General features: G+C 41.2%; 2 protein-coding genes across 2 annotated transcripts in view; both read right to left on the reverse strand.

Annotated features, from left to right (window-relative positions):
* LOC143475654 (histidine N-acetyltransferase-like) overlaps positions 1-20,653 on the reverse strand; it is a 35,740-nt gene extending 15,087 nt beyond the window's left edge. Inside the window, exon 1 of the mRNA XM_076973535.1 lies at positions 20,543-20,653. The gene's annotated coding sequence lies outside the window, so the exon portion shown is untranslated. The remainder of the gene's footprint in view (positions 1-20,542) is intronic.
* LOC143475655 (histidine N-acetyltransferase-like) lies at positions 11,911-20,671 on the reverse strand. Its single transcript, XM_076973536.1, has 4 exons — positions 20,543-20,671; positions 13,804-13,999; positions 13,256-13,480; positions 11,911-12,881 (listed from the first exon to the last, which is right to left on the reverse strand). Exons 2-4 carry the CDS (start codon positions 13,990-13,992, stop codon positions 12,297-12,299), a joined length of 999 nt encoding a protein of 332 aa, XP_076829651.1. The 5' UTR covers positions 13,993-13,999; positions 20,543-20,671; the 3' UTR covers positions 11,911-12,296.
* Between the last annotated feature and the right edge of the window lie 561 nt (positions 20,672-21,232).

The following is a 21,232-nucleotide window of genomic DNA, read 5'->3' on the forward strand; positions in this document are numbered from 1 at the left end:
GCCATAGTGGCTAAAAGCACCCTCGCCAATCTTTAATAGGCTTTTAGGAATCACCAGTAGATTAATGTTCGTAGACCTGAGAGACCTGACTAGAACATATCTAACTATCATTTCACTGAGGTAAAGAGGAGGAAGACCATCAATCAATCAATCAAATTTTATTTATATAGCGATTTTTACAACAGTTGTTGTCAAAAAGCAGCTTTACAAGTGCCGAGTCCTAGCCCCCAGTGAGCAAGCAAAGGGCGACAGTGGCAAGAAAAAACTCCCTAGTATTTTTTTGCATGAGGAAGAAACCTTGAGAGGAACCAAGACTCAGGGGGGGAACCCATCCTCCTCTGGCCGACACCGGTCACCATGACAACAACAATTTAGACAGAAAGAAATTAAGAAAAGGAAAAGATGTAATAATGTCCATCTTGGTGTAGGCATATCCGGTTAGGCAGCCTGGCCGGACCAGGATGGATCGCTTGTCTCTCTTCATCTCATTGTTCCTCAAGCAGGCGGGCAGCCATGTGGAGAAAGTAAAACAGGGAAAATTAGCTCCGTATGAGGACATGTACAGGACAGATGAAATTATAAACATTTCTGGAGTGTGGCAGCAACTCCGGCATTAAGTTAAATTATTACAGCCTAGCTAAAAAAGGCAGAACCAGAAGGTGACATAGGCTTGGGGGCATTCTGAGACAAGGGCATCCATCCACTGCACTGTCAACAAACTTGAGTGACCACGAGCAGTGACAGGATGACAGCACCAGCGCCCCAGTCTACCATAAAACCCTTTGTCTATGAACCCCTGGATCTGTACCTTTATCTAAGGGGAGATATTAATTATCAAACGCTAAGTGGGTTTTCAACCTAGACTTAAAGATTGTGACTGTGTCAGAGTCCCAGACGCATTTTGGAAGGTTGTTCCAAAGCTGATGTGCTGAAATTTTCTAGTTCTGGTCAGAACTCTGGCTGTGGCATTTTGAACTATTTGAAGTTTATTTAGATTCCTATTTGAACATCCTGACAGTAGTGAGTTACAGTAGTCTGGAGCTAACAAAAGCATGCACCAATTTTTCTGCATCATCCTGTGATAATGCATTTCTTAACTTGGCAATGTTGCAGAGATGTAGAAAAGCTATCCTAGTAGTATTATCTATGTATTTATCAAATGATAGGTTGGAGTCGAGTATGACACCTAGGTTTTTGGCTACTGTGACAGTGGGTAATGGGCTAGTTTGCAAGATTAAGCATTAGAGCTGGAATTTTCTGTCTTGAGGCCTTAGGGCCCAGGAGGAGAACTTCTGTTTTGTCCTCATTAAGTTGGAGGAAGTTTAGAGACATCCAGCATTTAATATCTCTTACACAGGCCTCAATTTTTCCTAAACTGAGTTTGTCATCAGGTTTGGCTGATATGTAAAGTTGAGTGTCATCTGCATAGCAGTGAAAATTGACACCATGTTTGTTTATAACTGTGTCCAATGGTAGCATATATAATGTAAGTAATAGTGGTCTTAAAATGGAGCCTTGCGGGACCCCATATTTAACTTTTGTACGTTTGGATGGAATATTATTGAGCTCTACAAACTGATAGCGATTTGTTAAGTAAGAGTAAAACCATGAAAGGGCTGTGCCTGAGACTCCAACCCAGCGTTCTAACCGCTTCAGCAAGATCCTATGATCAATTGTGTCAAAAGCTGCACTAAGATCAAGAAGCACTAACAATGATACATAGCCTTGATCTGAAGCAAGGAGGAGATCATTTGTTACTTAGACTAATGCTTTTGACTAATGTGACCATGAAGACATTTAAAAACCATCATTAGAACCTTAAAATCTATCCTAAAGCTGACAGGTAACCAGTGCAGTGAGTGGAGTGCAGGTGTAATATGATCTCCTTTTCTCCTGCAGGTCAGAACACTTGTAGCAGCGTTCTGAACTCGCTGTAGGTGAGAAATAGAGCTCTTTGGAAGAGCAGATAGAACAGCGTTACAATAATCTAGCCTTGATGTGATAAATGCATGGACAAGTTTTTCACTGTCAGCAGGAGAGAGCATATCTCGGACTTTAGCGATGTTTAGAAGGTGAAAATAAGCTGTCATGCATTTAGTCATGATGTGTGATTTGAAGCTGAGCTCATTATCAAAGGTGATGCCCAGGTTCTTAACACATTGTTTGGCATTCGGATTCATTTGATTTAAATAAGTCTGGACATCATTCCTTTGTGAATCACTACCAAGAATCACTACCTCTGTCTTCTCTTTATTTAATTGCAGAAAATTGTCAGACATCCATGTCTGTATATCAGTCAAACAGTGAGCAAACTGATTTTAGGGCTTTAAGTTCTAGAGAAATGTAAAGTTGAGTGTCATCCAGAGCCGGCCCTGACCAATGTAGTGCCCTAGGCGAAATTTTGGTTGGTGCCCCCTGCATCATCAATCATTGGGTTGATTATATCACATATAAGAAACAAATAAAAAGCAAATGACTGAGATATTACCGTATAACAAGCAATAAATATAGTTGTTGCTATTTTACATAAAGTAGTGCAGAGAACAATTTTTAAATATTAATAATTAAAAAAATAAAAAAACAACAACTACCACCAGTGCCAATCAGGGCAATTTGCCTACTGCAACATTGTTATAATTTCAAAAGCGCATCTGCAATGAATAGAGGAGCATATGTGTGTTTTAACCAGAGACCGTATATATACGGTCTCTGGTTTTAACATATATTTATTTTAAAACTTGCTGAGCTAAGCTAATAATAACTAGGATTGGGCGGTATGATGACAGTATTGTACAATTGTGGCAGTATATTAACCACGTGACATGATGCAACGTGCCAAATCTGTACTTTGAAAAATGGGGCATTTAAGACATTTTGCGCATCCATTAAAAATATCTGTGGGCGGGGTAAGCAGTTGGAGCTCGCTGGTTATGGAGTGGAGGTGTTCACTAAGATCATAGAGAAAGGAAAAAGGCCACAATGAGTGTTAGTTGTGAGTCAAGCGAGCTGGTTTAAAAGAAAAACACCACTGCTACAACATTGGCAACATTTTGGATTTGTTTCAACCCCAGAATGTCGAGCAGATGGTTATAATCGTGTTTCCGAATCTCAGACTGTTGTTATCACTAGAGCTGACATGCACAATTGGTCTTTCCTTAGCTGGATGATCATGCAGTATGCGTGGAATGTTGGTATCACTTCACAGACAATAACACGAGGAAAGCAAAAAGCCTTAATGCTGTTGCTCCATATATTTCTAATGACTGAGTCCCCAGCATACTTTTGGGCAGTGGAGGCGCTCCTCGTCTCTTTTCACAGTTCATGTCTCAGCGGCCAACACAAGCAGCATGCTGATGGCTAACCCTGTTAGTATGCTTATTAGTGAGCTGCCGACTGGCACGGTTTGCAAGCTGGTGGGTGGCAGGCATGTGGCCATACTGATCGCTAATACTTGTAGCATGCTTGTTAGCATGCTGCCAACTAGCACGGTTGGCAGCCTGGTGGTTGGACACGTTTGGCAAGAGGTTTTGCATGTTAATATTTAGCAGTGACACTGGAGTTGTTCTTCTGATGCATACTGGGTTTTACTGCTTGTTTTCCTGGAGAGGGAGGCAGTATGTGGTTTGACTAATCGAGTTGAGGTGAGAGATTCATTTGTTATGTAATATATCTTCATTTTTTGTTATCTTCATTTTTTACCTAAAAGAACATTCTGTTCTGGACATGGTTACTTGCCAAAGTTGCCAAAGCCATTTCTGTTTTGTTCTGTTTGTTCCTCCCCCCGAACAAGAGTCCAGTCCCTATCATTGTTATTGTTCACTGGTTTGGGAGTTGAGGCCAATATGTGCTTAGGTTTCGCCCCCAGTACATCCCAGGGACAATGCAGTGAGATGTCACTTTCTTTTCCAGTTGCTGAGACAGTTTTATCAGCAGTTTGCATGGCAAGAATCGAGTCCAGATATTCCTCATCTTCCCTTATATGTGTATGGTATGAATTCTTTCCTGAAGTTCTACGACTCTCTGGGATAGTTTGACACACTCGGATCAAGTGGATGATTTGACAGCGGGAGTCATTATCAAAACAATATCAAAAAGCATGAGACACACAGGGCTCAAATATCCAATTCAAAAGTTAAAATGCAGCTATTGTCACTCAGGGCAAGAAATGTTTACCTTCTGGCAGGTATTCCACAGCTGGGAACAACACCAGCCGCCAACAAGAAACTGCACAAAAACAGCTCACTGGTTAAAACGGTTAAGAAGGGCCAGTGTCTACTTTCCACAAACGTAAGTCACTTTGTATTACATTTCAAAGGGACAAAGATATTTCTGAAGACTATCAGCTGTGGTCATAAACTTCAGCAATAAATGCTTGTGAAACCTTTGAAATAAGTTACTTTCTGTTTGTCGGTCAAGGATTTAACATCAACGTTTAGCAACTTCAGGTAAAATGTACCTAAACACATGGTGAACAGGTCAGCCAAGAAATTATTTAACTGAATGACCCAAAACAGTCAGTCACAGGCAAGATGTAACAATGATCAAGTATAAAATCTATCGTTTCTCTTGGTTTTTGCAGTCAATAATTGCAGCTTGTCACCAATAAGCAAAAATAACACAGCAAGGCAAAACGCAAATTGAGTGGAAGGATAGGGTGTGACAGGTAGCCTGGAAACAGGAAAGAGTATGTGATGAACGTGATGAGGACACGCAGAGGGGCGGGGCATGACCTGTGTGTCCTATGGGGAAGCAACACGATCATATAAAGTGCTGGCGATTTTAGTTGTGCGGGGTTGGCAGGAGTCGCAAATAGTCCGCGAGTGTGTGCACACGAAACGAACTGGCTATGCTGCTGTTATAATGTACTGCGGAGGACAACTGCCGATACGAGACGAGTGGCTGGGGGCGATTGCCTGGTCATGAGTGAGGGTTGCTGCAGGCCTAGAGTGGATACTTAATGGACAAAACGCGTAACCGGGTCAGTTCGCTCCTTTTTAGAGATCTATTGTGGGTTTGATGTTGTGATGTGTGTTTTAAAGGGTGGGATTTAATCTGATAGGGCATAAGAATGAGTGAGTCCGAGGGATCCGAGTTGGTAACGCAAAGCCCTGCTGCTCAGGCAGTAACACGCCCGGCTTTTATGCCAGAAGCATTTGATGGCCTCAGTAGTGGCTGGTCAGATTGGCTTGGCCAGTTTGAGTTGGCGTCAGAGTTGAATGGTTGGGCTGATGAGTTAAAGCTGAAATTTATGATCTTGTTATTGAGGGGTAAAGCTAGGGAAGTGTTCTTGGGTTTGCCCGCTGATGCTAGGGGTAATTATGCTCAACTTAAAGCCTGTCTGGGTAAATATTTGGTTCCGCCAGCTAACGTGGAAGTGGACAGACTGAGTTTCCAGAGTTGTAAACGTTCTTCTACAGAGTCAGCTTGCGAATTTGGAAATAGAGTAAGGCGCTTGGCACAGCGGGCTTACCCAGGAGTCAGTGAGGAAGTTGTTGATATGTTAGCTAAAGATCAATTTGTGACCCACGTTGGGAGGGGGGATGTAAGGATACAGTTAAGGGCAGCTAAACCAAAAAACTTGGAGGACGCCATTACATTGGCTACTGAGATGGAGGTTCTAAGGGAACTTGAGAAACAAGATTCACCCATGGAAGCTAGAATGCAGGGTGTTCAGGTAGTGGGAGAAGTCCCAGCACCAGCTGGGGTTTTAAGTGAGGTTTTAAAAGCCATTGATCAACTGACTAAAGAAGTTCAAAAACTGAAGGAAGATCGTAGGGCTCCAGTCGAGCCATCCCCAAGTTCTCGGCCTTTAAGGTCAAGGTTTCCATCTGACCCTTCGGGTAAGAGGTGTTGGCAGTGTGGAGAATTGGGCCACCTAAGTAGGAATTGCCCTAAGCAGGGGGGAAACTAGAGAGGGTGGGTGCCCTGGGCTGCTCACCCACCCTTCAGGAGCCTTCTAGCCCGTTACCTCTAGCAAAGACCCTGGGTTGGGATTCTATTTAGATGGGCATATTATGGGGTGTAAAGCTAAGTGCCTCATAGATACTGGTGCACAGGTGTCATTAGTAAGTAGTACATTTTTTCAGGTGCTGGGGGATGTATCCAGGGACATGTTGGCGTATACGGGGGAGGTACAAACAGCTAATAGGGCAAAATTGGATATTCAGGGCACATGGGCAGGATCCTGCGTTTTCGACAACTTGCAGCTGAACCATGTGTTTTTGGTTTGTAGAGACCTGGGGCAGTCTGTACTTTTGGGCACTGATTTTCTTTCAAAGTTTGGAGCTGTAGTGGATTTGAGGGCTTGTACTTGCTCCTTGCTAGGGAAGAAATTGCCCCTAGTTGGGATTTTAGGGAAGGGGGAAGTGGGAAAAGTAGTAGTAAAGGAGAATGTTTTGCTCCCTCCTCGTTCAGAGGTGATGTTGCCTGGGTTCATACCGGGACTCTGCTCAAACGTCAGGTATGGGCTTATTGAGCCAAGTGAAGTTTTCTTGGGGCGTCAGGATGTGCTCATGGCTCGTTCCGTGAGTCGAGCTGAAAAGGGAGAGGTTTTTGTGAGGATAATGAACATCTCCTCAGAACCCATAGCCCTAAAAGCAAAGATGACTCTTGGTTCATTTTCCCCAGAAGTGGAGCTTTGTTGTTCAAATGTTATAGAAGACTTTCAGGCTAGGTCCTCCCCAAATGTGTTGGATCAGTTATTGGAGAGCCTGAACATCTTTGATAAAGGTTTGAGTCAGGAACAGGTGGAGGTCATCAGGGAGCTTTTGGGAGCCAATATGTCAGTTTTTAGTTCGGGGCCCCAACATTTGGGACGGACCCACCTTCATTCGCATTGCATTAACAATGGCGACGCCCTACCAATTAAACAAGCCCCAAGAAGAACCCCGATCCACTTGCAGCAAGAGATCCAGAGTATGCTGAGTCAAGGGATTATTAGTAATTCCCATAGTCCCTGGGCAGCCCCCGTAGTCCTTGTGAGGAAGAAGGATGGGGCCTTGCGGTTTTGTGTGGATTACCGGAAGTTGAATGAGGTGACCGTGAAGGATGCGTATCCCCTGCCTAGGATAGATGATGCCCTGGATTCTCTGACAGCTGCTAGATGGTTTTCCACTCTTGACCTAGCGAGTGGGTATTGGCAAGTGGAGGTTGACGTTAAAGACAGAGAGAAGACCGCCTTTGCTACGAAAAGTGGCCTGTTTGAGTTTAATGTCTTACCATTTGGCCTCTGTAATGCACCAAGTACTTTTCAGCAGGGGCGGACTGGCATACATTGCTACCGGGGATTTCCCCGGTGGGCCGATGGGTTAGTGGGCCGCTGGCCGCCGGTGGTTTAACTCAGCCCGTGGAGGAGCCACTGCCGCGCATTGCGGCCCCGGCCCGTAGTCACGCTGCTGTTTAACGGTGTTATTACCTCCCCCGCTCCAGTCAGACTAACCTGCTCAGCGCAGGCCGCGGACTGATCCTGTAAACACATGAACGAGTTGGACCGGGCCGCGGACTGGGCCAGCTGATGCGGGCTGACGGTATGCAGCGGAGATCAGAAAAAAAAACAACTTGTCCCAGAAAATCCGGGCCAGACTACGAAAACATACAGCAGTTTAAATTGTAGATAACATGTTATTTTAAATGTACTGCTGTCGCCTCTGCAACGTCTAAGGCACCATGTACAAATTACCTTAACTCGGTTAACACGGACGCAAGTGGCGGTCTTAAAGATTCCAGAGCACTGCGCACTGCGTTTTTTTTAAAAGCTATTGAAATTCTTAGATTAAAACTAACCACCACAAATAGGTAAGAGGAAGAAATACCCACGTTAGAATTGTAGGTTGTTCTTTAGGATGCACTTTGCGTAAAACAACTTGTTTGGTGGTCTTATGGTGGACTATTTAAAAGCCACTATGTGGCTTTGTAATCATATTATTGCTGGAATTAATATTGTCCATATGACAATAAACGCCATCATATACACTACGTGCCATGCATAGATTCATATACAGTAGCCTATACACACACACACACACACACACACACACACACACACACACACACACACACACACACACACACACATATATATATATATATATATATATATATATATATATATATATATATATATATATATATATATTAGGGGTGGGCATAGATTAATTTTTAAAATCTAGATTAATCTCACTGAAATCTTGAAATTAATCTAGATTAATCTAGATTAATCTATATTAAAATGGATCATATGCGTGCTACCCAAGTAATGACTAAAAGTCAGTTTTTGAGATAGGGTTTCTAAATACAGGGGGTGCATTAGACCAGGGGCTCATCTCCTGTTTCCAAAATGCATCAATAACTGCTTGAGAAAGCTGTTCTACTTTGATACTTGAAGAAAAAAAAACATGCTCAATAAAATGTAAGCTACTCGTGTTCAACGGTTTATTCAGTTCAACATGAATTTGTAAACCTAAATAGGCTACTGTACATTAAAAGGGGTTGATAACATGTTTATTCAGCTAAACATGATATTTGAAATGTAAGCCAACATTTAGTACATTTAACCTCACGGACGTAATTTGGGGGACGGGGACGGGGGACACTTTTTCAAAAGCCGGTTTTGGTCCTCTGCAGTTTTAACGGTTAAAAAGAAATACACACCAACACACGTACGATTTGTAATTCACAGGTTTGAAAACTCGTTCTCTCCCCTACTGTGCAATTTGGTTAGGAATACAGTTATACACATATATATATATATATATATATATATATATATATATATATATATATATATATATATATATATATATATATATATATATATAGTGGGCCAGTCTGTCAGGAACTCCCGGGAAGAGCACCTCAACCGCCTTCAAGTAGTGCTTGGTAAATTGAAGGAGGCTAACCTGAAAGTTAAACCGAGTAAGTGCCAGCTCTTCACAAGGGAGGTGCAGTATCTGGGACATATAATCTTGCCAAATGGCATTCTGACAGATCCTGAAAAAGTGGCTGCGGTCAAGGAGTGGAAGATTCCTCAAAACCAGACTGAAGTGCGTAGTTTTCTGGGGTTGGCTTCCTATTATAGGAGGTTCATGCAGGATTTTGCTACCATAGCCCGGCCACTGCATAAATTGACAGAAAAAGGGGCAAAGATGGTATGGAGTACTCAGTGCCAAGAGGCTTTCGATGAATTGAAGCAGCGGTTGATAATGGCTCCCATCTTGGCCTTCCCGAATCCTGATAAGCCCTTTTTGCTTGATACTGACGCTAGTGATGTGGGCATTGGAGGTGTTCTGTCCCAGTCGGTGGATGGCAGAGAGCGAGTTATAGCTTATGCCAGTAGAGCCCTGAGCAAGACAGAGAGGAACTATGCTACAACAAAGAAAGAACTACTGGCAGTTGTCACGTTTATGAAGCAGTTCCGGCATTACCTGTTGGGGAGATGGTTTACACTCCGGACGGATCACAATTCATTGAAGTGGCTTCATAGCTTTGAGCAACCTGAAGGTCAAATTGCTCGGTGGTTGGAGCAGTTAGCGTCATTTGATTACGAGATAATCCATCGACCAGGAAAAACCCACGGCAATGCTGATGCCCTGTCACATGCCCCGATGGCTTGTGAGTTAAGAGCGGTGGTGCAGCAAGTGGATGAAGAAGCTGACAATGAAGATATGAGGTGGGACTGGAGGCAGGCACAGAGCAACGATGAGCAGCTTCAGAAAGTACGGGATTGGGTGGAGAAGTTTGGGGCAACACCCCCTGATGAGCTGAAAAGGGACCCACAGTTAAGGGGGTACTGGAATATGTGGAGTACTCTATGTGTGAAGGACGGCATACTATGGAGTCGACAACGGGGTGTCGGTAGTGTTGATGTATGTGAGCGAGTGGTTGTCCCAAGAGGAGTGGTGCCTGAGTTATTGAAGATGTTGCATAACTCTAAGACAGGTGGTCATCTGGGAATGGCAAAGTTGAGGGATAAGATTAGGACACGGTTTTATTGGCCCGGGTGGAGTGGGGATGCTATAGATTGGTGTAAGCAATGTGAGATGTGTGCAGCATATAAAACTACGGGAGTAGAACCTCGAGCGCCACTTCGTCCGATAAGAGCTGGGTATCCCTTTGAGAAGCTCGGCATAGACATTGTCGGACCCTTGCCTGTTACTCCTAGGGAGAACAAGTACATACTCGTTATTGCTGACTATTTTACTAAATGGTGTGAGGCATTCCCAATGAAGGCTCAAGATGCCAAGACGGTGGCCAAAGTTGTGGTGGAACAGTTCATCCTGAGGTGGGGTGCGCCGCGTAGTATCCACACAGACCAAGGGAAAAATTTTGACTCTGTGCTATTCCGAGCAATATGTGAGTTCCTGGAAATTCACAAAACAAGGACTACCCCGTATCATCCCCAGTCCGATGGGCTGGTGGAGCGCTTTAATCGCACTCTCACAACAATGCTTTCCATGTTTGTGGACGCTAATCAAAGAAATTGGGATGAACTGTTACCCTACGTGATGATGGCATACCGTAGTAGTGTTCAGGCTACCACCAAATTTTCCCCTTATTACTCTGTTTTTGGGAGGGAGATTGTGATGCCTGTTGATTTGCTGTTTGATATTGGGGTCAGGAAGTCCCATCAATCCCTTGGGGGATATGTGGATGAGCTGGAAGGGAGACTTAGATCAGTCCATGTTGCCATTTGTAGACACCAAGAGCTTGCCTTGGGACCTGGTTTGACTAGACCTGTGGATGGGACTACCTTGGCCTCTACATCGGGAGTGGAACAGACCTTTAGACCCCCTGCAGTTTCGCAAGGACTTCAGGAGGAGGGACAACAGCGGCATAACTGTGGGGAAGGATCGGACGGATGCCTTTCATCTAGTCAAGAATCCACGACATTGACTGGCTCACATCCATGTACTGACAATAGTCCGGAATCTACAACTGGGATACACCTACAGCCATCCAATGACAATAGACCTGTCTCGACGGGCCAGAGTTCCTGCTTGGCAAAAAGACTACGTGATGAATTAAAGTGAGACCCGAGGACGGGTCTCTTCGTATGGGGGGATAATGTGATGAACGTGATGAGGACACGCAGAGGGGCGGGCATGACCTGTGTGTCCTATGGGGAAGCAACACGATCATATAAAGTGCTGGCGATTTTAGTTGTGCGGGGTTGGCAGGAGTCGCAAATAGTCCGCGAGTGTGCGCACACGAAACGAACTGGCTATGCTGCTGTTATAATGTACTGCGGAGGACAACTGCCGATACGAGACGAGTGGCTGGGGGCGATTGCCTGGTCACAAGTGTGTAATGAGCGGTGTTCGGGTTTGGGAGAGTGTTCACGAGTGTGTGTGTGTGTGTTTACCAATTGTGTTTCTGATTGTTACTTTCGGTAAAGCCCTCAGTGCCCCTCCTTATTTTTAGTTTGCTTAGCTAAAATACTCCTGGGGTGTATATTGTCTTGAATAAAAGCTGAATAATGCATTTAAGTTGAGCCAAAGAGCGTCCTACTTTTTATCGGTGATATTGGGGACATGCAGTAGCCAGACCATACTGGCTTTAAAGAAAAGGTACGGTAGGGGTACGCTACTAGAGTAAGGTAAAACAGTACAAATATGACACAGACAACAAAAGGGGAATGGTGGATAATATGTTTCTGATTATGAAATGGTTGGTGCTACCAATGTTACACTAAAACATGTAAAGGTGTTTTGTGCATGGAAATTATGTAGTGATGTTTGGGGGGAATGTTAAGCTGTTATTTATTTACATCTTACTCCAATTTCCTGATACCTAGAAATACTGCATGTGTACATCCACTTACAATTAAGATTTTTATTTAAACATGTACAGTTGTTTTTAGTAACATTTTCAAATAAACATTTAATGTTGATTAGTCATTATTAATAAAACATAAAAGATAGAAATTGGACAAATGAATAAGACCAGTGCAGACTTTATTTTTTAAATTGTTAGCATTCTAAAAAGGGTGCAAAAAACGACATAGAAATGTTGATCTGTGTGACAATGCTTTTCATTTGATTTGACCAGTACAGATATCACACGCCAGTACCAGGATACATATAACTGAATGGTTAAGCCAGCTGTAGTGATTTTGATTACAAAATTACAGATAGCATGCTCACTTTTTCAGGTGCATACTGTGTTTCTGGATTTTGGCAGCAAATACATGATATGTAATATCTGTAACTGAGTGAATTAATTGTATATACTGAAAATATTGCTTCTAAACGTCCCATAAGTGATATTTCAGACATCTGCTGTCTGTGTTTACCTGCCAATCATGGCAATTCTTTCTCCAGAAACACTTGCTTCCAGTAATGCCTGCATTGCTTCACTTGCTCATCTCCGTCACAGAACTCTCTCATACCCTCCCACATGGTTTGGGGCATGTAGATATTAACCAAAACAATACCATGAAATTGCCCCATACTCTGTTCCAAATGGGCAACCAATGCCTTCCTTGCCAAAGAAAGATTAGCTCCAAACATGTCTATATTTAATCGCAAGGAACCTCCATTAAATGGAATAGAGTAGGCAGGCGTATGAAAGCTCATAAAAGTTGGCTTTCCATTGCAACAGTTAGCCAACCAGGTAAGGTTCAGCCTTTCTAAGATTTCCAAGTTGCTTTCTATTGGCTTCAGAGGCAGCCAATCTTGGACAAAGGCCCCTCCAGGAAGCTCAATCCTGGTGGATAGGTCAGGGTCCAGGAGTAGGGCCTTGAGCTGTTGTCTGTCCTTTACAACAACTAGATCACTCTTGTTGTCTGTGGGTCCACTTGTCTTGTCCATACTGTCCAGTTTTGCTTTCAGGCCTAAGACAAAGCTGTTAAAGCTCTCTGCCTCTCCACGCAGAGACAGAATAGCCTGAGAAACGTAAAAAGGGAGGGGTAACCAAAGCAGTATACTGAAAAAAATTATCATAAGTAAGATAACTAATAATCTATGTCAGGGTTGGCGTTAGTGCTGAAGAGTTCAGAATGGAGACTAGCTTGCATGGGAACATTCGTCTATTAGCCCTAAGGGCTATTTAGAGGTTTCAAGTTCTGAAGTGAATTTTAAATTATCGAGTCATTTCATATTAAAGACCCTGAATAACTTTCATCTGCTTTTCTTTTTTTTATTCATGTCCAATACAATAAAAAGATGACAATGCTATTTAGTTTATTTTAAATTGGCTAATTTAAGATGATTTAATAAAAGTGAATTTATGTAAAAAAAATAAAATAAAAATTACTCACGCGTTCAGCCAGAACAGTGAATTTGGAGAGCTTCTCAGGTGGTGGGTCATCACCTCTCAACAGTCTCTTGGTCTTTACACTGGGGTAAACCTGTTTGATGTAGTTGTCAGTCACTCTTTGGATCACTCCAGCCACGCCACAACCTCTTTCGCTCAGGCACACCCTTAATCCCTCCATCACCACAGTCTGACCCCCATCAACCACCACTGCAGAATCCAGTGCCACCTACAGGCAAACAGAAATTAATCACTGAACAACCGAGAAAACAGAATGAAATTTTTATTGTTGATGCATCCTTTATTTTGGTATATCAAATAAAGAAGAGTTTGGCAACATTTACTCTGTTTACAAAACTTAGCTGAGCCATATTGCATTGTGAATTTGGACTTTTACGTGACCATAGCAAAAACATAGGAATGATTACATAATATTGTTAGATGCTGCACATTTTCTTTTTTGCCACGACAAAATGGTGTAGTCCCTTATCTAATGTGATGAAGTAACTACGGTTCCTGAATGAACCCTGACCTTAAAGGTCTAACACTTACCAGCTTCCCATCTCTTCTAGCAATAATAACCACTCTGTCTGGCTCAGTCATCCAGGTGTGGTAGCGATGAGGTAAGTAGTCATTGCCCCCATAAATGCCTTTTGATATGGCCATCACTTCATCATAGTCCTGCGGTCTGGCCAGCCAGAAAGTTAACCCAGCATCCTTCGTTACAAGCTGTGCCTCCATTGTTTTCCTAGTGGAAAAGAGCAACTAAGGAGATTTGGTTCCTCCTTAATTAACGTACACTATACTGTATCTAATTCTTCCAGATGCACTTAAACTTCTGAAAGACTGAAGCCAAACTGAATTCACGGAGTTTATCACTAAACTGTCTTTAAAATGAAATACGTAATAAAAATAGACCCAAGTTATGGAATTCTGTGTAATCAGCAACAGTTCTTTGACACCATGAGGAGTTTATCAGCATTTACGGATAAACATGAAACAATAACAGTTCTAATCAATGAAATGCATGTTTGTCCGGTAGATGTGAAAATGAAGCGTCAAACAAGTAGTTTGCATTAGAAGTGGGCGGATCGATCCAAATATCGATAATATCAATACCAACGCTGGTATTGATATTGAACAATACTCGAGTAAAAATACGAGTACTCTAGCTTTCGATATTCGATCCCACCCAATCAGCGCTCTCCTCGAGTCGACTCTCACAGTATGGAGAGAGACACCACCACAGTATTGAAATGTCCGGGAGGAAGAGAAGTACAGTAATCCCTCGTTTATGCATTATATACTGCAATTCGTATTATTTTATTATTCATAACATTCTTTTATTGTTAGAATTAATATTTGTAATATATTTTTATACATTTTGTGCAGTGGCGGCCTCTGACAAATATCTCAGGGGGGGCAATTGTGATGACATCCAAGGTGATCATTTCAGTGGGTAAATAAAAAACAGTGACTTAACCAATGAAAATATAATGATAAATATATATCTGTCTTTACATTATAGACTGTACAGTATTTGTGCACCGATATATCTTGTAAATATCATCTTGGTTAAAGCTCTACAATGAACATTTAACTGAGATAGTCATCTCTCAATTTGCCCTCACAAACAACTTTAAACATGGAGAGAGGCCAGATTTACCATTAATTAAATAAAGTGAATCTTTCCCACTCACAATAATTTCTGTATTCCTCAGACAGCTTTTTAGTTTAGGTGTTAGAATATAAATGGGCAACAGCATTAAGCATGGAGCAGAATGCAGGGAAAGCAGAAAAGGGCACGCGCTACTTCACAGCCTGCTAGCCATGTTTTCCCTTCATACCAGTTTCGCAAAAATCCTTGGTTGTATTCTTTTCCTCCCTTTGTGGACACTTCACTTGTTTAATGTTGAAATTTGGTCTCGGTGGCCCTAATTCCTTAGTTGCTAGTTTATCTTGATTATTATGACGACAGAATGGCACTTCTCTTAATGAAACGATTGAGTTGATTTGAGTTGAAGCAACGCTGGCCGTGTTGAGCAGATTATTTTACCTACATTACGTCTGACACAAGCACGTAAGGGCAAGCCCTCCCGGAACCCATAGACATTGCATTGCAGCGCCTACACTTTAGAAAAAAAACATTTAACATGAGAGTCTACAAGAGCAGTAGGGGCGATTTTCAGTTAGACTCAAATCGCCCCAAAAGCGGTGGTACTACAGGGAATGCACCTCAACGCTGATTGGACAATGGCATCTAGAGGCAAGAGACGCTATCCAGAACAGGCATAGCTAATTAAATACCATGATAGAATGTGAGAGAAAAAAAAAACTTCCTTTTCATCCTTTCGTGGTGAATCACCCAATCACCCTAATTATCAAACCGCCCCTGCTTTCGGGATTTTTTATTTTTTCGAATAACGCAGAAAACTGGCGAAAAAGCGAAGATCCACAAATTATTTTTCCAATTAATAGCTTATAAAAACCTGCGAAAGAGTGAAGCAAAGTGGCAATGGATCACAATATATATATATATATATATATATATTAGGGGTGGGCATAGATTAATCTCACTCATTAATCTAGATTAATCTCACTGAAATCTTGAAATTAATCTGGATTAATCTATCTAAACAGCCCGTAGTCACGCTGCTGTTTAACGGTGTTATTTCCTCCCCCGCTCCAGTCAGACTAACCTGCTCAGCGCAGGCCGCGGACTGATCCTGTAAACACATGAACGAGTTGGACCGCGCAGGCCGCAGACTGATCCTGTAAACACATGAACGAGTTGGACCGGGCCGCGGACTGGGCCAGCTGATGCGGGCTGACGGTATGCAGCGGAGATCAGAAAAAAAAACAACTTGTCCCAGAAAATCCGGGCCAGACTATGAAAACATAGAGCAGTTTAAATTGTAGATAACATGTTATTTTAAATGTACTGCTGTCGCCTCTGCAACGTCTAAGGCACCATGTACAAATTACCTTAACACGGTTAACACGGACGCAAGTGGCGGTCTTAAAGGTTCCAGAGCACTGCGCACTGCGTTTTTTTTTTTAAGCTATTGAAATTCTTAGATTAAAACTAACCACCACAAATAGCTAAGAGGAAGAAATACCCACGTTAGAATTGTAGGTTGTTCTTTAGGATGCACTTTGCGTAAAACAACTTGTTTGGTGGTCTTATGGTGGACTATTTAAAAGCCACTATGTGGCTTTGTAATCATATTATTGCTGGAATTAATATTGTCCATATGACAATAAACGCTGTCATATACACTACGTGCCATGCATAGATTCATATACAATAGCCTATACACACACACACACACACACACACACACATATATATATATATATATATTAATCGGAATTAATCGGAAGCTTTGTAATTAATTAATCGAAATTTATCGCATTTTAATCGCATTTCAGTATTTAACATGAGAAATATTAATTTAAGTTTGAATGATGAATGAATCAATGAACATAATCATAAACTTCAACATCTTGTTTATTTTTCCACCAGTCTACTACGAAGACCAATATATGTGTAGTGTGCAGAAAACAGTTCAGAACATTGGAAATTCTGACCAAAAATGTTGTTTAATTTAGGGAGTTTTGCTCAGGATATTGGAAGAATTGAAGTAAATCAGAAGATGTTTTTTAATACCATTTTAGATGGTAGACTTTCTTTAATTTCCCAGGCCTCTGCCATAGGCATCTTCATAGTGCCTAGAAGTGGTCTTCTGCATGCTCAAAGCAAATGACTGGATCTTCATCATCTATAGATTCATCATCTATAATATGAGCTGTCACACCAAGATCATTCTTGTTGCTAACAGAGGTCCAGTGATCCCCAGTCAGAGCCACATTTGTGGCACTCTTCACAATAACCTGTTTTAATTCTTTCCTCATCATACAGCTGCTGGATTTTCTTCGACATTGTCTTTCTGGGGTGAGTTTCCCAAAACGTTCTTAGTGCCAAGTACTTCGTCACCTCGTTCTTACGTACGAGGTTAAGAAGTACTTGGCGCTAAGAACGTTTTGGGAAACTCACCCCTGGACGGTAGTTCATAACTTGCATCAGTTGACGCAATTCGCAGCGCTTCTTGTAAGCATTTATCTTCGACCACAGAGAGCAGACAACACAAATAATGTGACGCATCATGTATAAACGCGTGCGGAGTCGCGCGCTACGGCCATTCGCGAAAGTTTAATCCAGTCTTAATGGTCCAATGAAGGTCATTTAAAAACCAGGACGTTTCCTCACAGGATGTGAATTACGTACGTTTGGTCACCCTATCGTACTAGGAATACATTTAGCAGCTAAGTTATCATTACTGACCTGCGCGTTAAGCTGGGCGTACACTGTGCGATTTTTGGTCCATTTTCAGCCGATTTTTCACTCGTTTCGGCTCAATCGCGTGTCGTGCATCGTATAGTTTACACAGGTAAACGAGGAACGATTCACACCTCACGACCAACTCCCGATCAGAAATCGCAGCGTCGCAAGAACATCAAACATGTTTGAAATTCAAATCGCTCCTCGTGAGAGTATCGCACTGTTGAAGCAGCTCCACGAGCCGACTCTCCCTGCGATTTAGTCGTACAGTTTGAGCTGGAGCTGAGTACACGATTTAAAATATCGCACAGTGTACGCCCAGCTTTAGCCGCAACATGTTTTGCGTTGAGGTGGTAACGAAGGGTGGAAGTGCTCCTGTGATAAGCGAACTCCTTCCTACATAAAGTGTAAATAACACTATTTTTGTTTGTACTTCCATCTGAAAGTTTCTTATATTTAAATTTCCCATCCACCAGCGTAGCCTCTTCAGTCATCTCCATCATGATCATCTTATTGTGTGTCCATAATCTGTATGCCCGGAACTCGCGCACTGAGAAACATTCCACGGTGCAAAAGTGTCTCGTCCGTTAAATGCGTTAAAATGCGTTAATTTTTTTAGTGCGTTAATTTTCCTGTAATTAATTAATCGAAATTAACGCGTTAAAGTCCCACCACTAATATATATATATTAGGGGTGGGCATAGATAAATTTTTTAAATCTAGATTAATCTCACTGAAATCTTGAAATTAATCTAGATTAATCTATATTAAAATGGCTCATATGCGTGCTACCCAAGTAATGACTAAAAGTCAGTTTTTGAGATAGGGTTTCTTAATACAGGGGGTGCGTTAGACCAGGGGCTCATCTCCTGTTTCCAAAATGCTTCAATGACTGATTGAGGAAGCATGCTCAATAAAATGTAGGCTACTCATGTTCGGTTTATTCAGTTAAACATGAATTTGTAAGCCTTATTCAGCTAAACATGATATTTGAAATGTAAGCCAACATTTAGTACATTTACCCTCACGGACGTAATTTGTAATTACGTAATTTTTTTTCAAAAGCCGGTTTTGGTCCTCTGCAGTTTTAACGGTTAAAAAGAAATATTTACATAGCGATGAATCTAGCGCTAGGACCATGCAGAAAACGACCGCTCCGAGCTCCACTCCGGTAACACTTTACGTTCCTAAAAATGAATTTTCCATGAAGCAAACCTGGCGACTTCGTGGCTGCATCCATGTAAACACACGAACGATTTGTAATTGACAGGTTTGAAAACTCGTCCTCGCCCCTACTGTGCAATTTGGTTAGGAATACAGCCGAGCTAAACTATCAAGGTGAAAGTCATCATAGTTTGCTTACCCATTTTGACCCAGTTCCCAATCCAACTTTAAGAATAGATTAACGGCGATAATTTTTATATCGCCCGATAAGAGTATCAAATTAACGAACGCCGTTAACGGCCCACCACTAATATATATATATATATATATATATATATATATATATATATATACTTAAGACATTTAAATTACCTAGTACAAGTGGTATCTTAGATTTACATTAGATAAAGCTTTAATTATCCCACAACAGGGAATTTTATAGAATAAAAACAATATGCTAGTGCACATAGTGCAAACAAAATTACAAGGATTGAAATATATAATATCATGAGAGATAGACTAGAGATAGATTTTAAACATACAGAGGTAAAAAAAAAAGTTGAAAAAAAGTTAAAAATTGTTTTGAGTCATATTATTTACTCTCTGTTTATTTATTTAAGAAAAAACAATTGCAATGAAAGGAAGAAAATTCCTTTTTTTTCCTAAGAACAATTCTATTTGGAAAAAATAAAAGAAAGAACTAGAAAATATATTTAGTGAGTGGATAATTTTATTCATTTTTGTATTTTTTGTGTATTCTACCTCAAAAAATATTTATTTTCCTAAGCAAAAAATTTAAGCAAACTTTGTTTTGCTACTGATCCATTGTTTCTAAACAAAAATTTTGATTGTGATAACAAAGTATTTTGTTGTCACATACAATGTTTGGTGAAATTCTATCCTAGATATTTGGATCCTTTGGATCAGTATCAGTATCGATATCGGCGATACTGGCCATGCGTTTACTTGGTATTGGATCGATACCACAATTCACAGTATTGCCCACCTCTAGTTTGCATGGACAAAAAACTACTGATAGCCTATTGTTGATCTCACTGGCGTGAATAGCCCCTGAATTGATTTTCAGCCTCTAAAAATAACAATAAAACAGTTGCATTTTTAACGTAGGTTTGTGTTTAACGGAAGTCTTTGATAAACTGAAAAATGGTCAAATCATAGATAATATATGATTAAACCTAAAATTTAACAGCAACAAAAAATACAGCAACCCCGTTGCATCGCAAGTGGTATGATCCACTTTGTCTGTCCTACCCCCGCCCTGCTCTCCTCGAAACTGCTGAGACACGCACGGTAGATTGACTAGTGTGGTGGATCCACTCTGAGTAACGTACACGATGATTTCTTTATCGCTCAGCACCAACGATTACATACATTAACAACATATCTCTTTTTTCCTGTACTGAATCATCGTACACCAATCACGTTCTTATTGGTAGGTAGGAGTGTGGCTATCTAACGTTGCCACCGCTAAAGCTCATAGAATCCCAAAAGATCCTTGAATCCTGCTTGATCCATCAGCAAGTATGACACAAAATATACAAACTGTAGCCAAGCCAGTAATTGTTTTCAGCCTAAGAAAATACCGTTTTGCCGTCGTTGCATGCATGCTGTCTAAACTTTGGTTACTTAGGACAGCGGATTTAAGTTGTCGATTATCTTTTTAAAAACGGTTAAGGAGGGCCACTGTCTTATTCTCACAAACGTAAGTGACAGTGTATTACATTTTAAACTAGGACCAAAGATTGGTTTGTCTGAAGCACTTACCTTTGACGTGAAGCAGCGAAGATTCAGAATGGAAGATATTTATATCTCTGACGACTATCAGCTGTGGCCATAAACTTTATCACTGAGTGCTTGTGAAACCTTTGAAATAAGTTACATTCAATATCACGGTCACGTAGGAAAAGATGCAGCTTGGTTTATTATGCGTGGTTTTATGTCGGCCGATTTAAGTGACGTTAATGTTTAGCAACTTCAGGTAAAATGTACTTAAACACACGTTGAACAGGTCAGCAAATAAATCATTTAGCCAAAAGAACCCAAAACAGTCGGTAATAGGCAATATGTAATAGGCAGCAATCATAAAACATTTTGTCTTGGTTTTTGTGCTCAATAATTGTATCTTGTCGCCACCAAGCGAAAATAAAACAGCAAAGCAAAACATTTTATTTTGCTATGTCTGGGGTTACGCCTTACGTGTTTTACAGCCACATTCGAATCGAAGATCGAATGCGAGAAGTACTCGGTTATACAAATCACAAATTCATTAAAAAAAAACGATAAATCGTGTACCGTATGCCATACATCACAGTTAATCATTGTAGATCTTGTAGTTATTTCCATTGGTGATTTGGATCTATTGCCTAATAGTACTGATGCCATTCTGTGTTTTACAATTGAAAATATATGCACGTACGTATCAAAATGGTGCATGCTTAGGTATAATACAAACGA

The sequence above is a fragment of the Brachyhypopomus gauderio genome, chromosome 14 (genome assembly GCF_052324685.1).
Source record: "Brachyhypopomus gauderio isolate BG-103 chromosome 14, BGAUD_0.2, whole genome shotgun sequence".
NCBI lineage: Eukaryota > Metazoa > Chordata > Actinopteri > Gymnotiformes > Hypopomidae > Brachyhypopomus > Brachyhypopomus gauderio.

Excerpts from the sequence above, each read along its gene's own strand:
- LOC143475655 (XM_076973536.1), bottom strand. The coding sequence starts at position 13,992 with ATGGAGGCACAGCTTGTAACGAAGGATGCTGGGTTAACTTTCTGGCTG. Across the intron at positions 13,481-13,803 it reads CTAGAAGAGATGGGAAGCTG|GTGGCACTGGATTCTGCAGT; the intron begins GTAAGTGTTAGA and ends GTTTGCCTGTAG. Across the intron at positions 12,882-13,255 it reads TCACTGTTCTGGCTGAACGC|GCTATTCTGTCTCTGCGTGG; the intron begins GTGAGTAATTTT and ends TACGTTTCTCAG.